Consider the following 27,592-nt stretch of genomic DNA (forward strand, 5'->3'; position numbering starts at 1 on the left):
TAACAGTCTATGGTTTTACTGGGTAATCAAGCACTAATCAAAGCCAGAGTTCTTTATTTTAATTCTAGGGGAGAGTGCAAAGTTTTCAAGGATGCCAAATACTGTATGTTAGGGTGAATTGTTGCAACCGGAGAAGCATGTTGTCCTAGGTTTGTATATCTATATTAGTAAGTATAATAAAGCTTCAATTAATAGTTGGAACATGCAGATACAGAATATTTTAAGTGATACTGTTATAGATGTTGGAAAAAAAAATATTTTCCCTAAATGTAAAGAAATCTAAGCGAATATTTTAAGATTTTTAGGTGTCAGAGTGTTTTTTTTTTGCATGTAAATCAATATATCTGAAATATCTTAACCAATATTCCCCAAATAAGTCCAAACACCTGATGCCTTCTGCAGTTAATCATCTAATATTAAGTTATTTTCAGCCTGCAATGCAATGCTTAAACTTGTCACCAGTATTATTTATATGCGAGAGATGTCCTTGTTGAGTCCGTATTAAATCATTCTTGTTTTAATATGTTTTGGCACTATTCACTCCACATGAAAGGAAATAGAGAAGACTGTCCAGTTCATGCAATACTTAATGATACAAACACAAACATTCAGAACTCACAGCACAGCACAGTTTACTTGCTAGTCATTTTATACAAACAGTAGAAAGAGGGTTTTGTATCTGAAGGAGACAAACTGCATCACATTTGCCAGATAGTTGTTTGGTACAGAGAGACTGATTTTCAGACAGGTATTTCTAAAGAGGAATCACAGAGTTGAATGTTTCAAAACATCCCAATAAAAAGCTTTCACTAATCTGTTGGTGTATAAACAAAAAAAGAGCTGTTTTAGTAATCACGTACAGTTATTGAAAGATATCTAGGTGATAGGTAAAGTTGAAATAAACAAACAACAACAAAAAAAAAACATTCCAATAATAATCAGGTGGCGGCTAGTGGTAGGCGTATTTTGCTCGACCCACCAACAAACCTTTTAACAGAACATCTGGAAGTCCCAAAAAGAACCACAAAATATTTTTTATTCTCATTTTATCTATTTTTCGTTTTGTACACCTCACAACCTGAAGACTTGGTAGGTTCACTGGTTGTCCCTCACAGGGTTATCATCACACTCATCATCATCATCATCATCATCATCCCTTTTGTGTCCTCTAAAAACACAGACCCCTTCAACACCGCTCAAAAAAATCACAATCACAACCCCTTAAATGGTAACATGTAAACTCTGTGGGATTTAATTTTTGCACTCTTTAGGTGCCGTTCGAGAACAAGGGGGCAATAATCTTCCTGCCCTCCTACTAGAAGATTTTACGTATTTGGAACGTCCACGTTCAAAGTCCCACACTGAGCAGACTGCTGAAGGGCCATGCCGAGTTTACAGGATGGCACAGAAGAACTTCTTCTCCCTGAATGGGTTCTCTGATGCTGGCACTGGCGATAACAGAGGGTCCTCTTTGGCATGGGCTTCGCAGTATGACATTAAGTCTGCCGCTGCTTTTGACACCTGGAATTAAACAGACACATATGCAACATGTCGGTTTACAAAGATAAAGTTAAAGAAGTGGTTAGACACTTTGGGAAATATTCACTTTCTTTCCAAGAGTTAGATAAGAAGATTGATACCACTCTCATGTCTGTACGGTAAATATGGAGCTACGGCCAGCAGCCGGTTAGCTTAGCTTAGTATAAAGACTGTCAATATGGGAAAAAAGAAGCACAAAGCCCCCCAGTAAACCACAGCTAATAGTTGGTTTTACACTTACGGATTAAACGACGAAAATATAACGTGTTACTAAGTGAGCTTTAGAGGTGTTGGTAGGCAGATGTTTTTACCATCAGACAGAGTCAGGCTAGCTGTTTCCCCCCATTTCCAATCTGCAAATTAAGCTAAGCTAAGCTAAGCTAAGCTAACCTGCTGGCTTCAGCCACACATTTAACAGACAAGCATAAAAGTGGTATCAATCTTCTTATTTAAATCTCGGCAAGAAAATGCACAAGTGAATATTTTCCAAGTATGGAGCTCGAGCTAGGGGGTGATTAGCCTAGCTTAGCATAACAACTGGAAGCAGGAGGAAACAATTACAGCGTGTACTGTTAACTCTTTCTAAAACCACAAACTGTCGCTTTGACATTTCTGTTTGTTTACATACTAAACAAACAAGATAAAACATGGTAATTGATTAGCTTCAGCTGTATTGGTAAGTCTATTTTTAACTTTGGACAGAGCCAGGCTAGCTGACTCCCCCCAGTCTTCAGATAAAATATACATATTACAAGGTAAATAAAAAGTGATGAAATGTTCACTATTATTTATGGTTTAAGTCTAAGTTGCCACTGACTTAAACAGAAACCACGGCGGTGAGAAATTGTGTGAAACGCATGCAACTGAATAAATAAATTCATTATCATTGATGAAACGTGTCTGCTCACCTTTATCCTGTCAATGTTGGCCTCCATCTTCAGCTGCTCCACCAGCTTCCTGGCTTGTGCGATGCTGGCCGTGTTATTGCTCGCCATGGGTGCTGTCAGTCAGGTCCTTTCGTGTGCTCTGCCTGCAAGGACGAGAAAGACATTCAAACATCCCGAACATTGTAGTTCACCCACAGTGTGCCACTGATGAAGACCAGCACTGTAATATACAGCAGGCATGCAAATAGGAGTGCTAGTAACAGATACCCTGTTGATTATCACATGCCTGTGAACACACGCACGCACGCACGCACACACACACACACACACACACACACACACACACACACACACACACACACACACACACACACACACATTATTTATGGTGTCAGTTGCTAGGCAGGCCATGACAGTGAGGGGGAGGAGCGTGAGGGGGTTGTGCCTCTGTGCTTTAAACAGATAACTGGTTTCAGAAGTTAAAAAAAACCCTCTAATTTTGCACTAGTAATGGTGGTTTTCTTAAAGCCTACTCATACTTTTCAACACTTCTTAGTCACCGTGTCACACAGGGACACAGTGTCCTCCCTCTGCAGGAAGATAAATCAATATATTTGTCTTTGATCAGAGGTAAGACAGCTCACCTCGCAGATGTTACAAAGCCTCAGCAATGCTTTATTTGCAGTTCTGTTTTGCATTTCAAATTTACACTGGTGGAAAGTAACATTTAGTACATTTAGTCAAGCACTGTGCTTAAGTACAACTGTATGGTACTTGTACTTTACTTGAACAATTCCATTCTCTGCTACTTTATACTTCTACTACATTTCAGAGGGAAAAACTGTACTTTTTATTCCACTACATTGAGTTTAAATCTTAAATTACTTGGCAGATTTACATTGACACAATATAATCAAATAATAAATATTATAAAATGTATTATAAAAGTTTAAATGACCTTGCAGTTTATAAAGTAGCTTCACCAGCTGCAACATTAAAGTGATGTACACATTATGCATCAACCATTTTAATCCAAGAATATAATCTACCATATACATTCTGCAGAATTAGTACCTTTAGTGTTGATAGTTTAAGTATATTTCGATGCCAATACTTGTTATGGATCATTGTGAACAACTGTTCAGCAGTTTCTCGTGCCCTGTATGGAAGCATCTGCATTTGATATGTTTCATTACCAATTTATTCAGGCATTTCCTTTATAATTTATCACCTGTCTGCATCGGTGTGACACTGTGTCCTCAGATGCTCCTGTGTCTTTTATAACCTCTTTGATGAAATGGATCAAGCTGTGGGCGCTCTAAAACAGCGTCCTCCTTGGTGTGTGATCAATCTCCCCCTCCGCCATCCGTCTGTTTGCACTGTGGTACGACTCAGTGTGGGGTTAAGACTGATCTCGGCATGAATATTGATGCTCCACGGCGGCACATCTGCTCATCTGGCAGGTCAACTGCTGCTGTCACACCGACCTGAACCCCGATGACCTGATCAATTAAAACCTGCACCGGGTCACCGCCTACAGTTGGTCTGTTTCACATGATAATTACATTTATTAGGGTTTGACTGCTTGCCTGTAAACCAATGCGTCAGCTAAATGGGACAAAATGTGTTAGTACACCTGGTTTTTAGACGTGTTTTCCCCTTATTTTCTTTACTACCAGAATAGCAGCTAGATTAAATGTTTTTATATGGAATTCCACGTGCAGTTAGTCATTTGATAACTTTTTTTCTTTTTAGATGAATCAATTATTGTGTACTCCATACCAACTAGTCTAACCAACAGTGTTAACCCCAAAATGTTTGATTTAAGGTAGAAACATCACTTTTGAGAAGCTACAAATGACTTTAATGGCCCATTATTTGTGTCACAGTTACAGGCCTTCTTATTATCACTACCTCATTGGTCTTATTGTTCATGTTGTACATGTACAGTTGTACAGTCATTTTTATAAAACTATATATGCACTTTGTTACTGTTTGCACTACCTAGTTAGATGCTAAACTGTAATTTGTATACTTACTGTGTGCAATAAGAAAAAAGTTAAATCTAATCTAATCTTAAAAAATAATCATAAAATAGCAGTTAATTTTTTTAATCTGTCAAACAACTAATCAATTGGTTAATCAACTAAACATGTCCAGACTGTTGCATTTAATAAAGCAGTTAAGATTGACTAGATGTATCGTAAAAGAGTTTTGTCCCACAGAATATATTATTAAGGAAATATAGATGTGGAGGGGTTCTACATACAGTCAATAGACTTGTATATCATTTCCTGTCATTTTAAGAGTCACAGGAAATAGTTTTAAAACACGAGTTTAAGTGAAAATCTACAGTATTTACTACAGACATTTCCTCTGAACTGGGCTGGGAAATCTCGACCCGTTTTTAGTGCAAACCAACCGACAAGCTGAAGAGTATTGATGAGCACAACCTGCAGCAGACTGCACAGTATTAACAGTGTGACATAAACAGTATGTCTTCAAGTCACTGCAGCTGAGGGATCCTGGATGTTCTCACTCTGGGGACTGCTTCACCTTTTAGGGGCGTAGTGTTCTATTAAAACTTTATTGGTATCGGTCAACTAATACGTTAATGTAAAAAACGCACATAGAAAATAATTGTTACATACAATTTGTTTTTTTCATTTTCAGACATTTTTCAAACAGTTTACTAATGTTTTTCTTACATGCTGCTAATATCTTTCAGAATGTTTTTGTACCTTTTTCTAATATTCTTTGGTCACTTTACTAATATTTTAAGACAACTGAGACATTGTAGAACAAAATAATAAAGAAACTGTTCCAGTGCGACTCCAGACCTTGTTTGCATCAATGGACTTGGGTCCAGCGTATTGGTATTTTTGTGGGGTACTAAAATCTGGTGTCCCTCTGTGGAAGCCATGTGTCAACTTTCCTGTAAAAGCCCAGTATGTTTAGAATTACTGTATATGTCAGGTTTATAATAAATGAGACTTTAAGTGAGAATGATGTACAAATATCATAACACTTTTGTCTCTCGCCAAAATAAAAATAGGCCAGACCCTTACTAAAAAAGTGTAATCGACAAGTAGAAATTAGTCTTTGGCATTTTTCGCATTGAGGCCATAATATTGTTTCAAAACTCAGGAGAGACGTCAAAAAACAGGCCAGCGTATCACCAGACTATTGATAGACAGAGATGTCACTGTTTAAGGTTTCTGGGATGTCTGGAAAAGTAGGGCTCTGTTCTTTACAGAAAATAATCAGACACTGTGTCACAATAGCCTAGTTTGAGTGGAATTGACAGTGAAATGTGATGTTCTAAATAAATAACAGGAAAGCAAATGTGTCTCAAGGGGCTGGAAGACTTTGGAGAGTTGGCACCGTACTTGGGCACATAAAACAATTTTCCGTAACAGCTAAACTTGTGATCAAGAGACACTTCATTTCTACACACTGCTTAAAGCCAAATAAGACTCTACAGCCATACTAGCTGCTCTGTGAGGCTGTACGTTGGCACAGCGTTGCATTGAGCTAAATGCTAGCGTCAACATGCTAACAATGACAATGCTAAGGGCCCTGACACACCAACCAGACGGGCCGACCGTCGGCAGAAAAGGCAGTCGGATTGATCAGTCGGGTCCCCGAGGTCCAAAAAATGCCTCAGAACACACTGAGGCGACGCCGACTTGAGCATATGCTCTGCGTGTGCGCGAAACGTAATATGTCTCCATAGCAGCAGGCGGCGCTGCTCCGTATTGTTTCCATTAACAGTCTGATTATTTACCAGAAAATGAAGACCGGCAGCTGATTGGACGAACGCGTCACGTGGTTCTTTTTTCTCCGGAAATTCACAGCCAGATTGTCATGGCGGCTTGTTCAGAATACGATCTCATATTGTACTAAAATAGTTCACCGAAACGTGTTTCTGAAAACATTTTAAGCGAGAAATAGGCCGTGCAGTTTCTGAATCTGTCTTCATTTCAGATTGACAAAGGTCAGTTTAAAAGATTTTCGTCAGATTTTGAGAGGCTCATCTGCTTGCCATTTCCGGGTGAGTCCCGACTGCCCTGTCTGCAGACTGAACATGTCGGGTCGGCCCAAATGAAGGCCGACGGCTCCTCGGACGGCCGACGGCACGGGACACACCGAACAGACTCGAGTCACCGACCTTGCCAGACGGTCCGACGGCCTATTATCGGGCTGGTGTGTCTTCTCTCTAACATGCGCAGGCTTTAGCAGGTATAATGTTTACCATGTTCACCATCTTAGTTTAGGCTGACATTGCCATCCCCAGAGCTGCTAGCATGACTAAAAAAAGAAACCTAAAAATCTGGGATTTTTAGATCTCTGTTGCATCTAAATTACACCTACATTCATTTTGTGTTTTAGTTTCACTTACAATGGTCATTTGGCTGTACAAAATATGCAAAAAAAGAAAGGAAAAAAAAGCAGAACATAAAAGACGTTATAAGCTTTTTGGCAGAGCTGTCACTGTGTCTACAAAGTCATTTTCCTGCTTATTGGCGGTGGAGCGTGCGAAAATGCCACCCTGACATTTTCATATCTAGAGAGGGAGGGGTGAGGTGGAGATGGTGGCATGTAGAGGATGCCCATGCCACGTGTCGACTCCAGGAGGAATAGCTGCTACTTTTAAGGCAACTGAAAAGGTTTAATGAACAATAAAGATAGTAGATGTCTCCTGTCAAGTTTTGTTAGTATGTTCTGTTTTAGGACATATTTTTACTTCTCCTCTGCTCATCTGTACATCATGAAACCTCTTGTCCTTCCTTCCTTCCTTCCAGATGGACATAGGCCTTATCTGTGTCGGCTGTCGACAACTTTGCAGAAAGCTGTAATACCACTCATGCTGTAATATTATGGAACTTAACATGCTCCAATGCCTCCTCTCCTTGCTTGTCTTGACTTACCTTGTCTGCTTACTCCTCCGCACTCAGCCCTGGTGTCTGCCTGCAGTTCAGTCAGCACTTTGTATCCGCCCAACTCTTTCTCTGCAAATAGACAAAAAAGAGATAAAGAGAGGTTGATTCAAGAGAGGTAAGAATCAGAGGCTGAAGCGTGGCACATTTTCATTCCTCCAGTCCAGATAAATTACGCTGAGTCTTGTGCCCTCTGATCACTGTGTCAGAATGTCACAGCTCGCTCTTACAAACTCCACTGAGGACAGACACCACAACAAACTACAGAGGTATATATGTGTGTAGATATGTAAGTGAATCGTAATTGAGGTTAAAGTGTTAAAGTAGATGAGAAGATTGACACACGTAATATGAAGCTACAGGCAGCAGCCAGTTAGCTTAGCATTGCATAAAGACAGGAAGCATGGGGAAACAGCTAGCCTGGCTCTGTCTTAGGTAACAAAATCCACCAACCAGCACCTCTAAAGCTCACTAATTAACAAGTCATATATCTCCTTTCTTTTTAAATCTGTACAAAAACTGACTGTATTATAGGGAGGTGATCTGCAGGAATATTTCCTGGCCAGGAATAGTGACTTGAAGATCACTTAGAACCAAAAACTTTATCTCAGTTCTGCTCTTAAAGGAATAGTTGGACATTTGGCGCTTATTCACTTTCTTGCAGAGAGTTATTTGAGGAGGTCGATACCACTCTCATATCTGTCTGTTAAATATGAAGCTACAGCCGGGAGATGGTTAGCTTAGCTTAGCATAAAGACTGAGTTATGTGCTGGACTATTTTAGGAAGTCAGTGCTTTCAGTCGAGAAATAGTATTTCTATATCAAATAAAACCACAACTTGTCATATTTGTACAAAACAAATGAGATATAACGTGTTAATTAGTGATTTTTGAATAGAGCCAGGCTATCCGTATCCCTGTGTTTAGGCTAAGCTAACCAGATGTTGGCGCCATCTTCATATTGAAGAGACAACATGAGAGTGGTGTATCTCAAGCAAATGAGTGTATTTCTGAAAATGTCAAACCTATTCCTTTAAGTTGAGCTTCTTTTGGTGCTGACCCATTCCCCTCTCCTCCTCGTCCTCACTCTCTGCCCCTCTTCCTCGGGTCCAACAGATTCATTCTTAATGCATCTGTGACTCTGCAGCTCTGAGGGTTTTCTGCTGCTTCTGATAAATGGGCCAATTACACTGCATGAGCAGATCTGCAGAGGAAGGGAATTCCACCAATCGTAAATCATGGCAGCATGCAACGCTATAGCAGCGTTAAAGTAAGGCATTCACTAACAAAAACCTCGCCAACAGCAGCCAAAACCCCTGAGCCAGAGTATTTTAGCAACATTGAAACTGCTTAGAGTTTTAAAAGTTATTCTTAAACTTTTAGCTGGGGTGCTTCAGTGTGCAGTAGGACTTCCCAAATCCTGGATAGGGAAATTAAATTCAGTTTTGGTACCAACACCAAACAATACTTTTTTCATACTTTGTACTTTTTTATTTCACGAAGCATGCATAAAATACATTGAAATAGAAATTATGATTAAATTGGGACATATCTGACCAAAAAATTTGTAAACAAGATTATGATTCTGACCAGATGTTTTTTTTCAGCGTTTGAGGCTTCATACCCTGCATTCGGTCTCAGGCTGAAATGTTGACGTTTGCCAGAGAAACGAGAAGAAGAAGTCCTTCATCAATCATGTTTTGAGTACTCAATATATAATGTTTCATGTGCCAAATGGAAAAGAAAGCATCTGCACATATGGTTTGAAGGCAACTCACATATTCCTGCATGACTTGTTTAAAGTTTTACCAGAAAGACACTGGAGGCGTTTCAGGAGTCTTGTAGACGGTTAATGTTAATGTAAAACACAGTATGAACAACTAATCACCATTATTGACATTAGCTTTCCTGCTGACTGATGACAAACATTCCGAGTCACATGAGCTGTAACTTGTGACCGAGTCATGATGAGCGTTATTTGCTCAGAGACATCCGGCTCGTCAGTCATCAGACTCACATATACATCTGGGAGTTTCCAGGAAAACTTTACAATCATCTGCTGTTTGTGTGCTGCTGGGTATGAAAGTAAAAGCTAAAGCTTTCATAATATTGGATAATATTGGAGAAAGATTGTGTGCTGCAGTTGTACTGAATGTTAAAAGCACAGTGGTGTTGTGTGTTTTAGCTATTTACTATAAATCATTTTACATTAAAGCTAACAATTTTGCAAACCATGCCGCTGTTTTAGAAACGTGGCTCTATTCTGTCTACCGTTCCAGGCAACCACTGCTTTCTAATCATTTCCACACAATATAAAAAGCTATCAATTCACCGTTGAAACCTATTTGAATTCTGTTATCTATCACTTTGGACAGCAAGTCTGCTTCATTTTTGTCAAAGTTACAATACCCGCAAGTACAGACTTTTTAAAATCAACCTGTGCACCTGCATCACCACACAATAACTATGGAAAATTGACAAAAATCATCACTGTGATGGATTACATAATTTAAGATTCTGCTAATTGATTTTTATACTGTAAAAAAAGTAATGGAAACCAGGAAACAGGAAAAATATGTAAAGTATAAATTTTTTAAAGTGCTATAACCAATGTTTTTTATATAACAATACATCAAATGACTACATGCATGTGAAAGGTGTCACTCGTAGGCACCTGACTCTGCAACAATGGTGCTTATATTTAATACATTATGATATATCTTTTCATTCGATTATTGCAGTAGATCCGAGATGAAGCTTCAAAACGTAGTATTGCAATATTTTTTTGAAGTTGTGAAAGTGTCAGTGTTATATCAAATTCAAAGTCCTGACTGCACATCTTTTACAGTCTACTTTTTTTCTCCATTCTTAGATCAGTTTACTGTACGCTGCAAAAAAAAGGGCAAGAAAGGCGACTGTTCTTAAAAAATAAAAATAAACGTTGCTGAATTTGATTTTCCTTTGGGTCATCATATTTATGTTACAAAGCAGCAGCGAGACAGAGAGTGTTAACATTTATCTTAATGCTTTGGCAATATTGTTCTCTACTTTTATGCCAGTCAAGCATCTAGAAGTACTGAACTGCACTGTAGGTGAAAAAGACAGAAAGGTGCATTATGGGACGCGACTGGTGATCCATTTCTCTCCTGTGTTCCAGCCTTCTGCTTCCCATCCCTCCCTCTGTGGAAGACAGGTGTTCAGTGATGGGACTAAAACACCTCCAGCACGCTCCGTCCTGCTGCTAACACCACTGAATCAATCTGACCCCCTCCGTCATCCTTCCCCTGGCATTTGGAGCTGTTTTGAACCCCTTTCCTCCGGGTTTTCGGGGGGTCTGTGTTCCTGACGAGGCCCTCCACAGATGTGATTATAGCTGATGCTCGACTCCGGGTGTCGCTGACTTAAAGGGTGATTAAGCGCAGCAGGAAACATCCTGGTGAGGAAAATATAATTCCTGGCCTGTCGAGAGTGATGATCTCTCGCACTCCCACACACGCTGACTCTTAGCTCAGTTCTCCCTCCCTTTTTCTCTTTCTGTAGTGTACCCCTTATCACATTGTTATAATAATTTCTTTTTACCCTATCCAAAAAGATAAATTAAGGTGGCCAGGCAGTGAGTGTTCTGTCCTCTGTGACACCCAGGGTGTGAAATCAGAGCGTGGTAATTAAAAATCTGTCCCCAGCTCAGCCATCTGGACCCTGGAGAGACAGTGATTTACCTGTGAGGGTCGGCAGGGACACGAGGAGGCAGGACGGGACCCCTGCTCGGAGATAAAGCAGGCTAAGTTTTGAGGGCAGCTAAGCACTGCCCCCGTTAGTTACTGTTGCTATACATGTCAAGTTTCAATGACAACGGTGGCAGATTTTATCAAAGTAATTTTGAAACAATTCCTGACCTGAATCCTGAATCCTTGACTTCAGACATATGTTAACATAAGCCTCTCATTTCTAGCCAGCAACCGCTGAAATGACACAACTAGGTAGTAGCTTTTAATCAGCTGTAGTTAGCAAGCTAATTAAGCTAACGTTAGCTCCATGAGTTGGTTGTTTTTAATGGTAATGCTTTTTAATGTTTCCAGCTAAAATACAATTTTGTAAAACAAAATCAAATAAAAAAAAACCACTACATAGGCCTACATCTCATGCTAAAAGATTAAGGCTAAAGCTGCATGTCCCTGGTAAAAAGTTAGCATCCTCACCAGTTGATGATCATAGAAGACACAGCTTTGGTTTTATAGTGTTTTTAAATGTAGAACTACTTAATCTTAGTATTGTAAGTATGATAAGGAAAAATGCAGGATTTCATTCTCCATAAGTTTGGTTGACTGTTTAGTTCACATACCTGTGAACAATATGTTTTTAGAGAAAATGCTTTTTGGATGAGGCACCAGTGTGTAGATGTGACGCCATCTCTGGTAACATTGGCTGGAGTTGTTGAAGAATAAATCCAATAAAGAGCAGCTAACGTTCAGCCTAAACTCTGATAGCATCCAGGACTGGCTACCACACAGTGAGGAAATACTTCCAAGTGAATGTGCTAGTCCTTAAACAGGGCTTTTTTTTTTTAACTTAACCTTTAATTCCACAAACGAATGTACGCTCTGTCACTGGTTATCAAGCTATTTAGCCATTCACCTAACAATCGTAGCTTAAGTTAACACAGATAAACACACTGTTTAATCTGTTCCTTACACTTACAATTGCAATTGCATTGTACCACTCTCACTACAGCCTCATTCACACTTCAACATGTGGCAAAATGCAAAGCTTGACAGACCCGCTGTAGCTAGTTATGGTTGCTAGGCTATGACTAAACAATCACTGTTTGGGGGAGGGGTTAGCGGACAATGAATTATGTTTTGACAATCAATTATTGGAGGCAGTTTGAACTGAGGGCCTTGGCTTTATTGCAGTTCTTCTAATAAAGTGCCTGGCTAGAAACCACCAGATACAAGATATTTTCTTGTTATTTGGGTGAACTGGCCCTTTAAATAAGATGAATGCCTGCCCTGCTGAAGGAAAAACTGGGATGCTACTTTGTTTATTACACAAAAAAACCTCCTGACTCTAATTGTGTTACTCTAAGAGCTGACACAATACATTTCTGTGCTGACTGAGTCATTTCCTTTATGTGTGTGTTTTACTACAAAACCAAAACCCCACTGCGGATTTTCAAAAATGCAAAGTCTGTTTTTTATTATTTCTTAAAAAAACAAGACAGCAGTGATGTATGTGCAAGCAAAAGCACTCACACGCATGCAGAAAGTTCAGTCATCACAGTGTGACTGAGTGTACCATCCTGGGTGTGTCATAGGACAATGAGGTACAGGCTGCGATGTCACCGGGAAACAAGACGCCGTGAAGGGCACATTCAGCAAACGGAATCGTGAAATGATAGGAAAGGTTGCACAGAGTGAGTATAAATAAATTGGAATAAAGTTTTTCAGGAAGATAAAAAGAGGCCGAGATGCGACGGTATCTTCTTCCAGAGTGGCTTTTCCAGCGACTGCAGCAAAGGAGGAGTAACATAAAACTGACCACTGGAGTTATTAATGAACACGATCGATATGGATATTGACTATTGAATGTAAAGCACAGATCCCTGACTTTGAATAGGAGAAAGGACACCCCTCCCTCTGCACACAAAGATAAAGAGATGGGACACAGAGATGTCAGGCAGTGATTGTCCGGGGAGATGACTCTGAGTGTGACAGCTGAGCGTCCTTCTCCATCACTATTTCTGTGCGAGACCTGGAGCCGACCTTCAGGCTCTTATCACAACACACTCATTATACAGGAATATCGAACAGTTTCGTCCCGAGGTTTACTGTATTGTAAAATATGAACAATAACACTAAGCACATTAAAAGACTAGATACTAAGTTAAAACAGTATGACAATAAACCCCTATGTACATATTTGCACATAAGTAAGTATACTTTTCACTGTATTTAGTAATACAAAAATGCTGCTTCTATAACAACTACCACTAGAGCAGATATCTGTGTAACACCGACTTTGTTTTATGCAGTACTACATACTGAAAAGTGACAAACAATGTATATTAATAATTGTAGCCTAGTATGTGTTTCTTCATCATCGTTTTACTTCTTTCATCTCTGTTTGTCTGTTCTTAAAGTCTGTCCACAATTAATTGAATTTATTTATTGTAATATATGCTGTGTGTAGAAACTCAATATTCTACTATGTCAAAATCTCTCATCAAACTGAACTGCTACTATATCAATTTGTATTTTTTCTTAAGATACATCTCTTAGTAGCTTATCCCTGGAAAAACTAAACATGTAAACTTAACTGACCACTATGTATGTACATCAGAAGGAAATCTAATCGTCGCCTTGCATATTGTATTTATTCATCTAATTATGATCCATCTACCACCTTGAGAGTCATGTTTTTTTTACTATAATAGCACCTCAGTGGTTTGGATCTATACTGTATGTGGCAGGGAGGCTTGTGGCTTTGTTTAATTCATGATTTTCTTTTAAATGCTAACACTATGTACTGTATACTGTTATTGAAGTCAGTGGCCACTATCAAATTCTCAAAGTATATATCTATAATATTGCATACTTAATATGCAACAATAAAAGTTTAAATAAAAAAACAACAACACATCTTTCGTTATAAAGTACGTTTTTTTTCTAGTCTGGTGCAGCGTCACAAATAGATCTGGCGTTGTGCTCATCGATGTTTTTCGCAGGTTGGAGAAATTGGACCATTGTCTTGCTGCATGGCTACCTAGCATGGAAACTTATTGACCTACTCATGGAAAGTGTTGTTGCCACAAAAACGTTATGTTGTGAAGTGTGGATGTTGTTTTAAGTCAACTCACAAAAATTACAACTTTCAAATCGGCATTTTCTTTGACTGTCATGAAAAGCGTTAGGCTAATTGCTCTAAGAGACACATTTGTCACTCGCTACTGACTGCACAGGACAAAACAAACCAAAACAACCCCGTCTGCCAACAAAAAATACGCTGTGATGAACATGTCAGGCTGAATAAATGAAGTGAAATTAAATGGCAATTCAGTCCAACTCTCAGGCTGCTTTTTCCAACAGAGCCCGCCCACTTAAACCAGTAAGAAGAGAATGGGGGAAATAAACACAAATACATAAATCTCTCATGTGAATCACACAGTATCTAAGTTTGGCATATAATAGTTGGTTTGTGTAGGACCATGTTGCTAATATCACATTCATATGTTTAACTCTTTTTTGTTTCCAAAAGTAGATTCGACATTTGACATGAAATGTTTAATTCTCGATCTATTAGTCACTATTAAATCGTACATTAACCCTAACTCTCTTTCTTTCTCCTTCCTCGTGCCGCTGCCTCTCGGTCAGACCACCACCACCCGTGAATATTCGATTAGCCCGGACATCTGTGCCACCCCCAGCATGCCCTACCCATCCTGCCATCTTAAAGATTGTAGTGTGTGTGCGTATATATATTTGTGTATGTGTGTGATGGGGGTTAATCTAGGTCCCAGAAGGGGGAGGGGTAAAGGCAGTGGCCCAGGAAATGATGCATCCCCTGGGAGTCTAGGAGGCAGCAGGGAGGAGGCTTATTGCTCCAGGGAGCACAAATGTGGTCTATTATGTTTATTAAATTACACGATCAAGGCCCGGCATGTTTCTTCTTTGTTAGATTAAAGCAGTGACCAAGTGGTTTTCTTTTCCTTAAACGTTTAAAGACTTGCATCTAAAACCTTTGATATGTGTGTTATGTAACAGCAGTGCGGTTAGTGGGCTAGAAACAATGCCTGACACTGATGTCACAGGAAAAGCCACAGACTTTAGAAGTATAGAAAAAAAACACGTTTTGTGTGACCAGGGTTGAAAATGAACACCAGTCACCTGCCATATAATGCTGGGGAATTTTGGCTGTGAGTAAGAGGGCTGTTTTTCATTCCCTTGGCCCCTTTGCAGGAAACCGTCGATTATGTGGAGCTGCTTGGGAATCATATTTGGAAGTGGCCGCTAAATTTAAAAGGTTTAATTCCTGCCTCATGTGTCAAAATAATAGTTTTACCAAGCACTTGTGTTCATTAAAGCTCTCTTCTCCTTCAAGAGTGAGGAATCAGCAGGATCTTAGCATTTGCCTTGAGTGAGGAGGCATAAACATACTTTTCCTCTGGAATCAATCAGCATGCCAAGAATAACACGGCCAGACTCCTGGGCTGTTAACAATATTACAAACATCCGGGCTTGTTTAGATTCTGCTGAGAGTTTGAGTGTTCTGCTTAGACCGTTTCTCCAACTGTACGTTTGGCTGAATAGTAATGACAGTGTATCTGTTTTGGGGAGCATTCTGCTTGTGATAGATTTCATCCAAACTATCAGAAACATTTGTAGCTGATGCTTCCGGAGGTGAAGACTTGAGACTTGACCTCGAGTCAGACATACGACGCAGGCTACGTTCAGACTGCAGGCCTTAATGCTCAATTACGATTTATTGCCAGATCAGATTTTTTGACTGACTGTTCACATTATTTTTTTCAAATGTGGCCTGCATCAGACTCAAGTATGAACTGGGCATGGCCTGAAAGTGACCTGCATGCGGGAAAGAGTAATACAACGTCACGCCTCACACGCAGCACACTATTTAAATTATGGTTTAAATGCTTATCAAAATAAACCCCTGGATGTATTAAGAGAACAAAGGAGATGTATGTTGTGCTACTAGCTACTAGCCGATAGCCGTCAGTTTGGGAACAGAGACGTTAATAATAATACATCCATGTTACAGGCTTGACAGCATGCAGCCCTCAGATGTATTAGGCCTCCTGCACACTGCCTGCGTGGCGTTTCTGTTGCGTGACGGCTGCGTGGCGTATTCTATGTCTTTGCACACCAGAAACGTGTCTGACGCGGTGCTGCTGTACACATGTAGGTTTCCCAGTAGTATACTTCATGTTAAACATAAATATATACTGTAAAGACGTCGGCAGTATTGACGGCAAAATAGGCTACAGAATATTTCGTTCTGTTTTGACAGATACAATATTTGAAAATTGATTATTATTTATCATTATTTTTTTAAATTACATTTATATTTGCATTTATGTCAAAACCTAGAGACTTTCAAACATTAAAATGTCATTTATTAAATGTATTTGTGTCAAAATGACATATAAACATCTTTTCGTATTCTATTTTGCCTGGAAATGCTTCCAACATGCTTGCGTGTCGCGTGAAAAATAGGCGTAGTTCCTATTTCTAGCATGCATGCGTTTTCGGCGCGGTTCGAGCCCCGCCTGAGACATGAGTGTCAACGCAGGCAGTGTGCAAGCTCTAACCTGTTAACTTGGGAGCCGAAATAAAAACGGACACGCCACGCAGCTGATACGCTCACGCCTAGTTAAATAGCTCTGGATTCATCTATTTGTGCATGCTACAACTTTTAAAAGATATTGATTCAAATAAGGACTATTTAAGTGTTTGGACTGGTAAGTTGGTGTACCTTCGCCATGTAAAGTCTATGGGAAAGCGCAGAATTGTGACGATGGTCGCTCTAGAGTTACTTCAGAGTCGCATGAATTCCGATCGGACTGTCGAGACTGAGGTCGCATTTAAAAGAAATCCGACCTGTCACAGATTTGGACCAGAACTTAAATGTGACCTGGGCTGTTCCTAGCCTGGTCCTACCAGACTCTCGTACATTTCATTTGTACAGAGAGTCTGGCCTCTCTCCATTGACAAGTGTTAACTTCCTTGAAGGCGGGTACTCTGTTGAAGTTTAAAACTATTGGATCTGCCCAGAGCCACTCTGGATCTGCCATAACCAATCGCTAACGTTTGGTCGTGACGTCGGCTTAGCATCGCTAGCGTTCGCCTTAGCCAACTCCTTCACCACTAACGGAGCAAGCTGGAAAATCAAAGTGTTCCTGAACCCCGTGGGGAGGAGGGCCACAACATCATGGCCACCAACAAGACTCAGCAAAGATTGTTCTTGCTCGGGCTTTAACTTCTGGATATTCGGCAGCGTTGCCACAACGGACCAAATGGCTTCGCTCGCATCTTTCTCTGCCGCAACTCTAGCGCACGGCCTCAACGTCATCGTTCTCAGCCACTCCCTCTGTTCGCTGATTGGACCGCCATAAATTACAGCCTATTATGATATAAATTTCAACATATAATGCTGCACAAAAAAATGTGAAAAGAAAGAAGCTATTAATAAATCTTTTTAAAGTGCGTGAATAAATCTAACTGCCCCATGACAGATTTAACTTTCACTTTCCATGATCCGTAAACTATGGAGGAGCATCTTGGCGGCAGACATTAAAATCTTTAACTGACAATGACTGGGAAAAGAAAAGTGTGGTGCACTTTGAAATAGTAAAAGATGATCCAAAAAAAGCAAGATGCAAGTTGTGTCAACAGCTCATGTCCTACCACTCGACAACAACAAACGTGCCCTTTCACTTAAAACGGGTAAGTTGCTTACCAATAAGATTCTGGGCCAAAACAAGACTGTCTACTCTTTTATTTATATAATGGCTGTATTCATTTACAAACAGCATACGATGTCAGGACTTATAAGATATATTCCTCTTTCTAGATCCACCCGCAGTGTCAGACTGATGAAGACAGTTCATCTAGTAGTAATACTGAAGCAGCGCCAAGACTAACTCAAAGAAAACTAGATTTGAGAACGGCATTGTCTGAAAAGAGGAAAAGAGAAAGCACAGATAAAATTGTGGAGTTTATTGCGCTTCACATGAAGCCAGTGAACATTATGGAAGGCAAAGGTTTTAAAAAATGAATGCGCACACTTGAGCCAGTATACAACGTTTCCAAAAGGGAGACGGTTACTAGTACAGTTGTAAGACTTGATTCCAAAAGACTTGACTTGGGACTTTAAAGCAATAACATTCAAATCTCATCTTTTGACTTCACGAACATGCGGCTTGACTAAAGACTTGGTTGTACAAGACTGGGGACTTGACTCAAATTTGAGTCAAAGAAAGAAGAAAACAATGAGGGTTTGAAACTTCACTTGGACTTGACTGCTGTGAGACTTGTATTACGTGAGACAAGACTCCCTAAAGTGTTGATTTGACTTGAGCCTTAAACACAAAAACAACAACAACAAAGTCTCACACTTTATCCTCAAGGAGTCGAGACAAGAATCCTGGCAAAAGTTCTGTTAGACTTGAGACATCGACTTCACAAAAATGAGGACTAGGACAGACAGAGTAGGACAGAGTATTGTAAATCCTAAAAGATTTAACTTGACGTAAAAGTAAAATTTCTATTCTCATTCCTATCGCAAGTTTTGCTATTGGGGACTTAAAACCTGACTTGAGACTTGGCTGGACAAGACTTAGTCTCAAGTCTGACTCAGACACACTTCAAAATAACTGAAAACAGCTCTGGAGAGTTGGACTTGAGTCACATTTAAATCACACAAAAAGGAGGACTTTGGAGCTTCATGACATGGCAGCTGTGGGGTTTGAATCTGAAAAGTATCATATTTTGCCTTTAAGGACTAGATAATTTAGTTGAGACTTGGTTGCGCAAGACCTGAGGGTTGACTTGCACTTGCCTGAAAATAATTGAAAACAGCTCTGGTAGGCTTGAGGCTCGAGTTAAACCTAAGTCACAAAAATTAGATGATAAGACTGGACTTAAGACTTAAGATTGAACTTACTTGAGTCTTAACTCCCCGGAGTCCTTATGTTTCTTCTTCACCCAGAATATCGCCTTGGATTAGGGTGGCACCAAGACCTGGGTCTTGGGTGCAGCTGTCGCTGTGGACCTGCTACACCCTGCTACGCTCTGTGATTCCCTGCAGTGTCCTGCTGCGTCCTGCCGCGTCCACCCATGCTCTGCTGTGCCACACTACACCCTGTAACGCCCTGCTGTGCCCTACTATGACATGAACTACTACGACTACCATTGTAGTCACTGTTCTATTATCTTTATTATGACTATTATTGCCACTGTTCATCACACCCCCAACCGGCGCCGTCAGACACTGCCTACCAAGAGCCTGGGTCTGTCCGAGGTTTCTTCCTAAAAGGGAGTTTTTCCTCGCCACTGTCGCAATAGCTACTGCTAATGCTTGCCCTTGAGGGAATTACTGTAATTGTTGGGGCTTTGTAAATTACAGAGTGTGGTCTAGTCCTACTCTATCTGTAAAGTGTCTTGAGATAACTCTTGTTATGATTTGATACTATAAATAAAATTGAATTGAAAATTGAATCAACTCCCTCAAGTCCCAGATGGAAAAAGTTTTTTCCATCTGGGACTTGAAACCTGACTTAAGACTTTGGACCTGCCTCAAAAGAATCAAAAACCGCTCTGGAGCCTTGGACTCCATTCACACAAAAATTTGGACTTGGAACTTAATTCGGACATGACAGCCGTGAGACTTGACTCCCTAAAGACTTCGCCTTCAAGGACTAGGGACCTTAGTTGAGACTTGGCTGGATAAGATTTGAGACTTGACTTGGGCTGTCCCCAAAAGACTCAAAAAACAGCTCTGGATGCTTTCTTTCCAGACAGACCGAAGCACGGTTGAATAAGCTTAAAACCCAAAATCAACACTGTGAGAAGCAAACAAGTGCAACGGGTACAAAGGTTGAAGCCTTCAGTGCAACAATATCATTCCCACTTCATGTTGCCTTCCCTCTGAAGCCGTGTACATCTCTGAGAAACAAGTTGTAGAATAGATAACTTCAGCAAGAATGATGCTTTAAGGAGGCTCAGCCCATTGTTGGGTGGATTTTTAAGGCAGTGATGGGAGTGGAGAGGTCAAAGTGGTCAACAAGGTGTGGATGGCTACTCATTCTTTCATCATTCATCCCTTACTCCCTCTTTGCTTTCTAACTGTAACACTTAACGTTTTCCAATGTGCTCTCAAGATTTTTGATGTTTCTTGTTTATCGCTGGATACTTTGTGTGCTGCCGTCTAGTTTCAACATTGCTGTGTGTGAAACAATCTGTGGCCTTGGAGCAGCCTGCCCTCGAGATACAGTACACGAGACGCCCGGACGTTGAGCTATTGCATAATTCTGGCTCGCTGTGTGCGTTTGTAACAGGCCTGGATATGTAACACACATGATTGGATGGTAAAAACAGCACGCCTGTGTTTATTTTCTAGGTTTTTCTGTGAACGTATGCCGTTGTCAGCAACTATAACTGTATAAGAGCAACATAAAAACACCAAAACCCCCCTCCTCATCCTCCTCCATCTCCATCTCCTCCTCTTCCTCCTCCTCCTCCTCTCCCGACCATCTGCCTGATACAACCACTACATGGAGCTTGTGTTTGGTCGAATGCTTTCTCCTCACCGTATGGAGGGCGAGAGAGTTGAGAATGGACGAAAAACCTCACAGGAGGCTTGTGGGATTCCTCTCTGCTTTTCTGCTGCCTCTGTCTTTCGCATACCCTTTTCCACATCTCCCCTTTTTTCATCCTCCCCTTTCTGTCTCTCTTTCATCCTCTCTGCTCAGGCAAATATTCCCCAGAAACAGATGCCCTTAATTCCTCTGGCTCCACATTATAAGATCTTCCCAATTCTGAGGGAAGAAGAAGGAACGGAGGAAGAAGAGAAAGGGTTCCATTCTCTTATACCACCTCAAATATACACATGTATGAAGATGAGGTGTAAGATGAGGGGAAATAAAAGCAGCAGCTCACCTGACAGTAAGGAGGTTTTTAGAGATTTTAGAGGGAGGAGGGGATTCCATGATGTAAACCAGCCAGCGGCATCAATCTTGCCCTCTCGAGTGCTGACAAAACGACAGTGTGGATATGAAAAAAAAACCTCCTCCCCTGGAACACACCCTGTTTTAGATGTGATTAACCCAGATGCCACCAAAACAGAAAAAATAAACAGTACCCACCCTACAAAAAATTTAAAATCCTACCTTTTTTGATGTATGTATGGTCTCTCCTTGACGCCAAACACATTCAGTCCTGTGGAGTAGTATCCACGCGTCCTCCCCCTATTTCTGTCACACACAAACACACACACACACACACACACACAGTCAGTCAGTCAGCGAGGCAGGCGAGTACATCCACACACACTCCTCTCTCTGTATGCCTTTCCCTCTCTCTCTCTCCCTCTCTCTCTCTCTCTCTCTCTGCTCCAGCTGAGCTGCCTCCCTCCTCACTGCTGCTCTGAGTCTCCACCCTTCAGCCAAACGCTCAGGCTGTAAGAAACTACCCTCCTCCTTCTCCTTCTCCTCTTCCTCCTCCTCCCTCCTTCTCTTTTCTGCTATCAGGACACACTCCCTCCGTCTCCCAAAGGTCCACAGGAAAAGCCTTGACTGTCTCTCTAAACACCTACAGTAAACAAACGCATTCCAGGACAGCTGACAATCTGGACTAGCTGGATTTCCGTCTTGATAAATATTCATACTGGATGCTGCATGCGTTTCAGCTGCTCATTTCCCCTCCTCTTACTGTAACTCACGTTTAAGTTTTTTGCCTGCCAAATGAAGGCAGTACAGTACATAGAGTGTATGTTTACAGGCATTGCATGAGAAAAAAATAATTCAACCCTCAACAACAACAACATCCTGCATTGCATACACGATATGTGCCCTGCCAACTGTGCACCGCATAAGCAAACAGCACAGCTCGTTCACGTCTGAGTGTTTATGTACTGGATTTTCTGCATGTTCAGGATACGCTCAATTAAGTCGAGATCAGCAAGATCAAGTATATATATATATGCAGCTGGTGTGTATATAGTGTATGTTACCTTTACTAAGAAGGTTATGTTTTTGGTCCCATATGTTTGTATATGTATGTTTATCTGTCTTGTTCTTGGTGAAATTTCTCAAAAACTACTAGATAGATTGTCAGGAAATTTGGTATAGACATGCATGTTTCCCTCAGGAGGAATTGTAACAACTTTGGTTATACTCTGTTTATGACAAGATACTAATGACATTCCCATCAGCATGTTAGCATTGTTATCATGACTATGTTAGCATGCCAAAGTTAGCATTTAGCTCAAACCCCTGCTATGCCTAAGTACAAGTTCACAGAGCTGCTAGTGTAGACTTTTAATTATCCTCCCAATTTCATCCAATCTTCACCAAATTTGGAACATTGAAGTTACTATATGTAACTTTTAAATGTTTCTGAAACTGTGTAATTTCTCATCTTATGATCATAAATGACCTGTAACAGCAAACGAGACTAACAGTGAAAAGAACGCTATTTTTTTTAATATAGTTTTTATTAATGCCTTTGTCCGGGTACTATTTTTCTCGCAAAGTCACAAAACGATTTACGGCAAGTAGAACAGCTCTACAGTAACACATTCTGAGGGGTCACAGATTTCTCTGAAAAGCTTCTGTTATTGTATCCAGCCAGGTAAAAGGTAGCAGGGGCTTTCTTTATATAGGCCTAATTGTATTTCAATTGCATTTTATTTTAGAAGTTATCTGTTGTAGTTATGGCTGATACTGGGGCAGGGTTATCACAGAAAAGAATGAAATAAAACAAAGAACAACTAAAAGCTAAAAGGGTTAATGACAGACGATGGGCGAAAACCCGAGTCGACTTCGGTCGGGCTTTCAACAGATGGAGACAATTATGGGATTGTAAATGATACAACACCGACCCTAGCGGCCGCTAGAATCAACACAAACGGAAAGTTACAAATAGCCACTTGAAATATGTCTGAAAAAGTTTATTATTTAACATGCCATAAAGTTTCCAATAGCCTATAGTAACATTGCCATGAACTGTGTACTCTTGAACACATTGTGTAATTGCAACCAAATTCAGATGACTAATTCACATATCTACACCAAGAAATCCTGCAAAATTCACTGATAAGTGGTGTTACAGCAACATGTTAAATTTAGAAGCTTGTAACTGACAGGTTATAAGTCTGGCTCACTTATAAATTTGGAAGAGTTCCTTTTACAAAGACCTAGCAGTCCTGGACAGCATTTGGAAATTCTCCAAAAAATGTCAGCCAATCAGCATGATTGTATGTTACATCTTATATAAATTATGAGGATTGTAGAGCTTTCTAACGGGTGAGGTTTTTCTTGTATATTTCTGACTGCAAGCATTACTGTAAGCACTGCGTCTTCGTAAGAGCATACTGTACATCTGCTTTCCTGCATGTGCTTGCTTTGCCTGCAGGTAAACTCAGCTACTGTTACTCATCGTCGCCCTGCTGTTTGAACTGAACAACACGTTTTCTGTGAATCACATTTTCCTCAGCTTCATTCATGCAGATGCTATTCTCTGTGAAACTAACAGTAACAGTACACATCCATGGAAAAATGGAGAGAGGAGGAGGAAGATGGAGAATTAGTGAGTCATGGTTCCTGTCAAGGCGAACACAGGAAGCCTCTGTCACAGTGATCTGATAGCCCTTCCTGGGTCCCCTAAGCCAGTGGTTTCCAACCTCTTGACATCTGTCATATTCCAAATTTGTTCTTATGAATGAATTATAAATTGGATGTTATTTAACACTATTAATTATTCAAAAGTGGCTATTTTTGCAAATAGGTTTACATACAATTGAATCATCAATGTTTAGGTTGTTTTGGCTTAAGTTGGCATTCTTACTACTTGCAGTGGCAGAAGTTGGATGTTGTAATATTTCAACTGTTTATTCATTACTTTAAGCTAACTATTTTAGCTATTTATCTATTAGCCTACAATTAGCTCTTTCAACCCTTTATCCATTAGCCTAACTGTTGCAACTGTTTATCTATTAGCCTACATTAAGCTAACTACTTACTTGTCACTACTTACACTATTTATCTATTACTTTCAGATAACTATTTCAACCTTTCAATCCTTAATACATTAGCCTACTTTGAGCTAACTGTTTCAACTGTTTATGCATTAGCCTACAATTTCTATTCAATTTCAACAATTTATCCATTACTTTTAGCTATCTTAAGGGTCTATTAATTCATTTTAGCTAACTGTTTATCCATTAATTGGAGCTAACTATATCAACTGTTTATCCTATTCACATACCTCCTGGCAGCTGCAGAAATACCCTGAAGAAGTACCCCTGGGTGGGAGCTACGTAGAGTATGTCATGGCCTCATTAAGCATAAGCATAGGAAGTAACAGTGAGACCCCTCCCTCCCTCCATCACTGGAGAAGACATAAATCCAGAGATTTTTTAAGATGAAATCTGATTACTATATTTTATTATCGGCTCTGGGGATCATCTCTGAACCGTGTGGTGTCAGTGCAGCTGTTTTGGTTAATAGGCTGGTTTATCAAGTGCTGTTAATCCACCTCTAAGAGGACACGGGCAGATGTGGTGATTTGCAGACTTGATATGACGAAAATTTCCACTGCGATAAATAGTGCTGTTTTGTATATAAGGGTGGAGCTGAAATACAGTTTAGGTTCAAATCTGACCACGTTTGACAAGGTTTTCACACAACAATGGTTATTTTTGGTGAGGAAGAGGAGGATGAAGGATGCTCAAATGATCCTGTATGAGCAGTGTTTATATCAGCGTGTATGTGTGTGTGTGTGTGTGTGTGTGTGTGTGTGTGTTGTGTGTTGTGTGCACAAGGGGTGGGGTTATCATGACTAGCGGTGCGGGGGGGGGGGCTGGATTTCATTTCTGATTTGCGACCATCTGGCTCCTCCAGGCAGCTGCTGGCCTGAGCCGAGCAGAGCCGCCCCAATGCCCCATGGGATTTACAGAGAGGTCACCACTGCTGCTGTAGACACACTGTCACCTAATACTCTCAAACAATCAGCTCAAATGACCCCCCCCCCCACACACACACACACACTCACACACACACAGGCTCATAGAGGAGATAAGATGCATCGATGTATCAGGAAGGATGCTAATGAGAGAAAGCTCTAGAAAGAAGACAGTATGATGAGGAGTGTACAAATAAAAATAGTCAAATCGCTGTTAGAGGCATCATTAAGATCAGCACACTTGTTTTAAATTTATAAACAACGCATTAATGCGGTCTGAACACCTAATTCAACCAGACAAAAGAAAAGAGAAGGGAGAAAGGGGGAGGTGACGGAGAAAGAGAATGGATTTCCTCCCTCTGTGTTGCCATGGCGACAGCAGTAGATGGTGGATGACTGATTTCCTGTACAGCTGTGGAGCTCGGAGGGGAGAGAGAGAGAGAGAGAGAGAGAGAGAGAGAGAGATAGAGAGAGATAGAGAGAGAGAAAGGGAGACACGTTATCTGTGTCTGAGGAAGGAGGTGGAGCTCACTGAGGAAAGCATCCATGTTTCCTCTTAAACTGTACATCAGTCTATCTCTGGTTATTTGTGTTTTCTGCCTGGATGTTTTTTTGTTTTTTTTAATTCTGACTGATTCAGGATTTTCTTTAAAGGTCAGAAGCCCACACAATCTGCAGCCAGAAGCAATGGTGGAAAGTAACTAAGTACATTTTCTTAAGTACTGTACTTAAGTATAATTTTAAAGTACTTTTGAGGAGTATGTTCATTTTATGCTACTTAATACTTCTACTCCACTACATTTCAGAGATAATTATAGTTCTTTTTACTCCACTATATTTATCTGACAGTGCCCCTCATAATAATTTTTCAGATTCATTTTTTAAATGCAAAGAAGTAGCTTATAAAATATGAAGCAGTTCTGTACTATTAAACTGACCAGTAGTTTATTAGGTACCTAGAATTGGTTACATATCACATATTACAATATTAAGTAATAATATTCAATATTAATTATAATAACACTATGAAAGGAAGGCATGTTTCTGCATGATAAATACTTTCACTTTTGATACTTTTAGTACGTACATTTTGCTGATAATACTTTTGTTCTTTTACTCAAGTAACATTTCGAATGCAGGACTTTTACGTGTAATGAAGTATGTTTAGACTATGATATTTCTTTTTTTACTTATGTAAATTATCTGAATATTTCTTCCACCACAGCTGGCCAGAAGTTACTGTGTTTAAATTACAGTAAAACAAAAAAACATAAGGTCCACTTACTTGGGGTTTGCGATGCTTTCAGCCACATCAAATGGCCTTCCTCAGCAGATAGAGTAACTCAATAATGCAGTGGGAAGTTCAAAGGCAGAGAGAACCTACAGAAACACTGAAGTTAGCAGGTTTTCAGGCTGACCAGCAACCTGTGTAACAGATACAAAGGTTTTAATGGTTTTAATGGACCTAACACAATACCTAAAAAATGCAGAAACTCAGCCTTTGGATAATCTTAAGAATATAAGACGAAATGCTGTATCTACCAACAATAGTATTTTGTCAATTTAAACTAGTTTGTTTGAGAATCAAACAATCTTGTTAATTTTAATACTGGAATCAATAACAATAAATGTATTAAATTGCAGATTAGTGTCTTTTGATTTAATATAAAGGTATATTTACCACAATTCATATGAATTCCACTTGAGTCAGTCAGAAGCTGAGATGGCAATTAGTGCTTTTCATGGACGGTGCTATTCTGCTAGTATTAAGCTAGTTAGCTTTAAAACTACTTCTACTAAGTTAGCTGTTTTCCCTCTATCATGATTGGACTTTGCTACTGCCTCGTTTATTTATGTTGAATAACACGCTGACATATCAGTTTATCAAAATAGATAATGTGCAATGACATATAACAGCAAAGGGCAAAACAGAAACTAAAATTTGTTTTATCTTAGCTCTCATAGCTAACGTTAGCTCTTGTGTTAGCTGTTAACGTTAGTTGACTGTCTCTGTCAGAATGCAGTTAAAGTTACAGCGTTTTTTTTAGTTTTTTTTTTTTTTTTTATAGTTATTGCATATTTTCCACCCATAATTATACGTTCTTTTGGTTAAAAAAGTAAATATTCACAAAAGGTTTGCTTACCATTTTCTTCCTGACATAGGTAGCTAGCTAGCTGAAGGTTTGATTCGCAGGAAGTCGCCAACAGAATCTGAATTATTAACGTTACCAAAGTAAGTTTTCACTTGCAAGGAATTTGCTTTGGTGTGTTTGGTGCATACAATAAACATATTTAAAAGAGAATAAACAATAAGGCAAAGTACTGCTACAGTCAAGAACATACATACAGAATACACAGCCTATATATCAATAAAAAGTGTATAAAAAGACAACAAACACAGGATGTACAATAACTGTTTTAGAAAGGGAAAGAAGGAAGGCTGTACGGTTAAGTGGAGGGTGTGCAAAAATATTTGATCCAGGTCCAGGATGTGCGCTAATGTAACGTGTAGTGACTGAGGGTGTGTGTGT

At 39.9% G+C, this 27,592-nt stretch overlaps 1 protein-coding gene across 3 annotated transcripts; it reads right to left on the reverse strand.

Annotated features, from left to right (window-relative positions):
- Positions 1–501: 501 nt before the first annotated feature.
- Positions 502–27,301, reverse strand: LOC116057568 (guanine nucleotide-binding protein G(I)/G(S)/G(O) subunit gamma-2). Of its 3 annotated transcripts, XM_031310093.2 has the most exons (6): positions 27,206–27,301; positions 26,347–26,441; positions 21,269–21,352; positions 7,358–7,438; positions 2,448–2,569; positions 502–1,521 (listed from the first exon to the last, which is right to left on the reverse strand). In XM_031310093.2, exons 5-6 carry the CDS (start codon positions 2,532–2,534, stop codon positions 1,393–1,395), a joined length of 216 nt encoding a protein of 71 aa, XP_031165953.1. In that variant the 5' UTR covers positions 2,535–2,569; positions 7,358–7,438; positions 21,269–21,352; positions 26,347–26,441; positions 27,206–27,301; the 3' UTR covers positions 502–1,392. The 3 variants fall into 3 exon arrangements, with proteins under 3 accessions (XP_031165953.1, XP_031165954.1, XP_035850701.1); XM_031310094.2 differs by lacking the exons at positions 26,347–26,441; positions 27,206–27,301 and adding an exon at positions 8,391–8,569 and having other exon boundaries at positions 21,269–21,443; XM_035994808.1 differs by lacking the exons at positions 21,269–21,352; positions 26,347–26,441; positions 27,206–27,301 and adding an exon at positions 21,039–21,165.
- Positions 27,302–27,592: the final 291 nt, after the last annotated feature.

Source organism: Sander lucioperca, chromosome 18 (genome assembly GCF_008315115.2).
Source record: "Sander lucioperca isolate FBNREF2018 chromosome 18, SLUC_FBN_1.2, whole genome shotgun sequence".
NCBI classification, from domain to species: Eukaryota; Metazoa; Chordata; class Actinopteri; order Perciformes; family Percidae; genus Sander; species Sander lucioperca.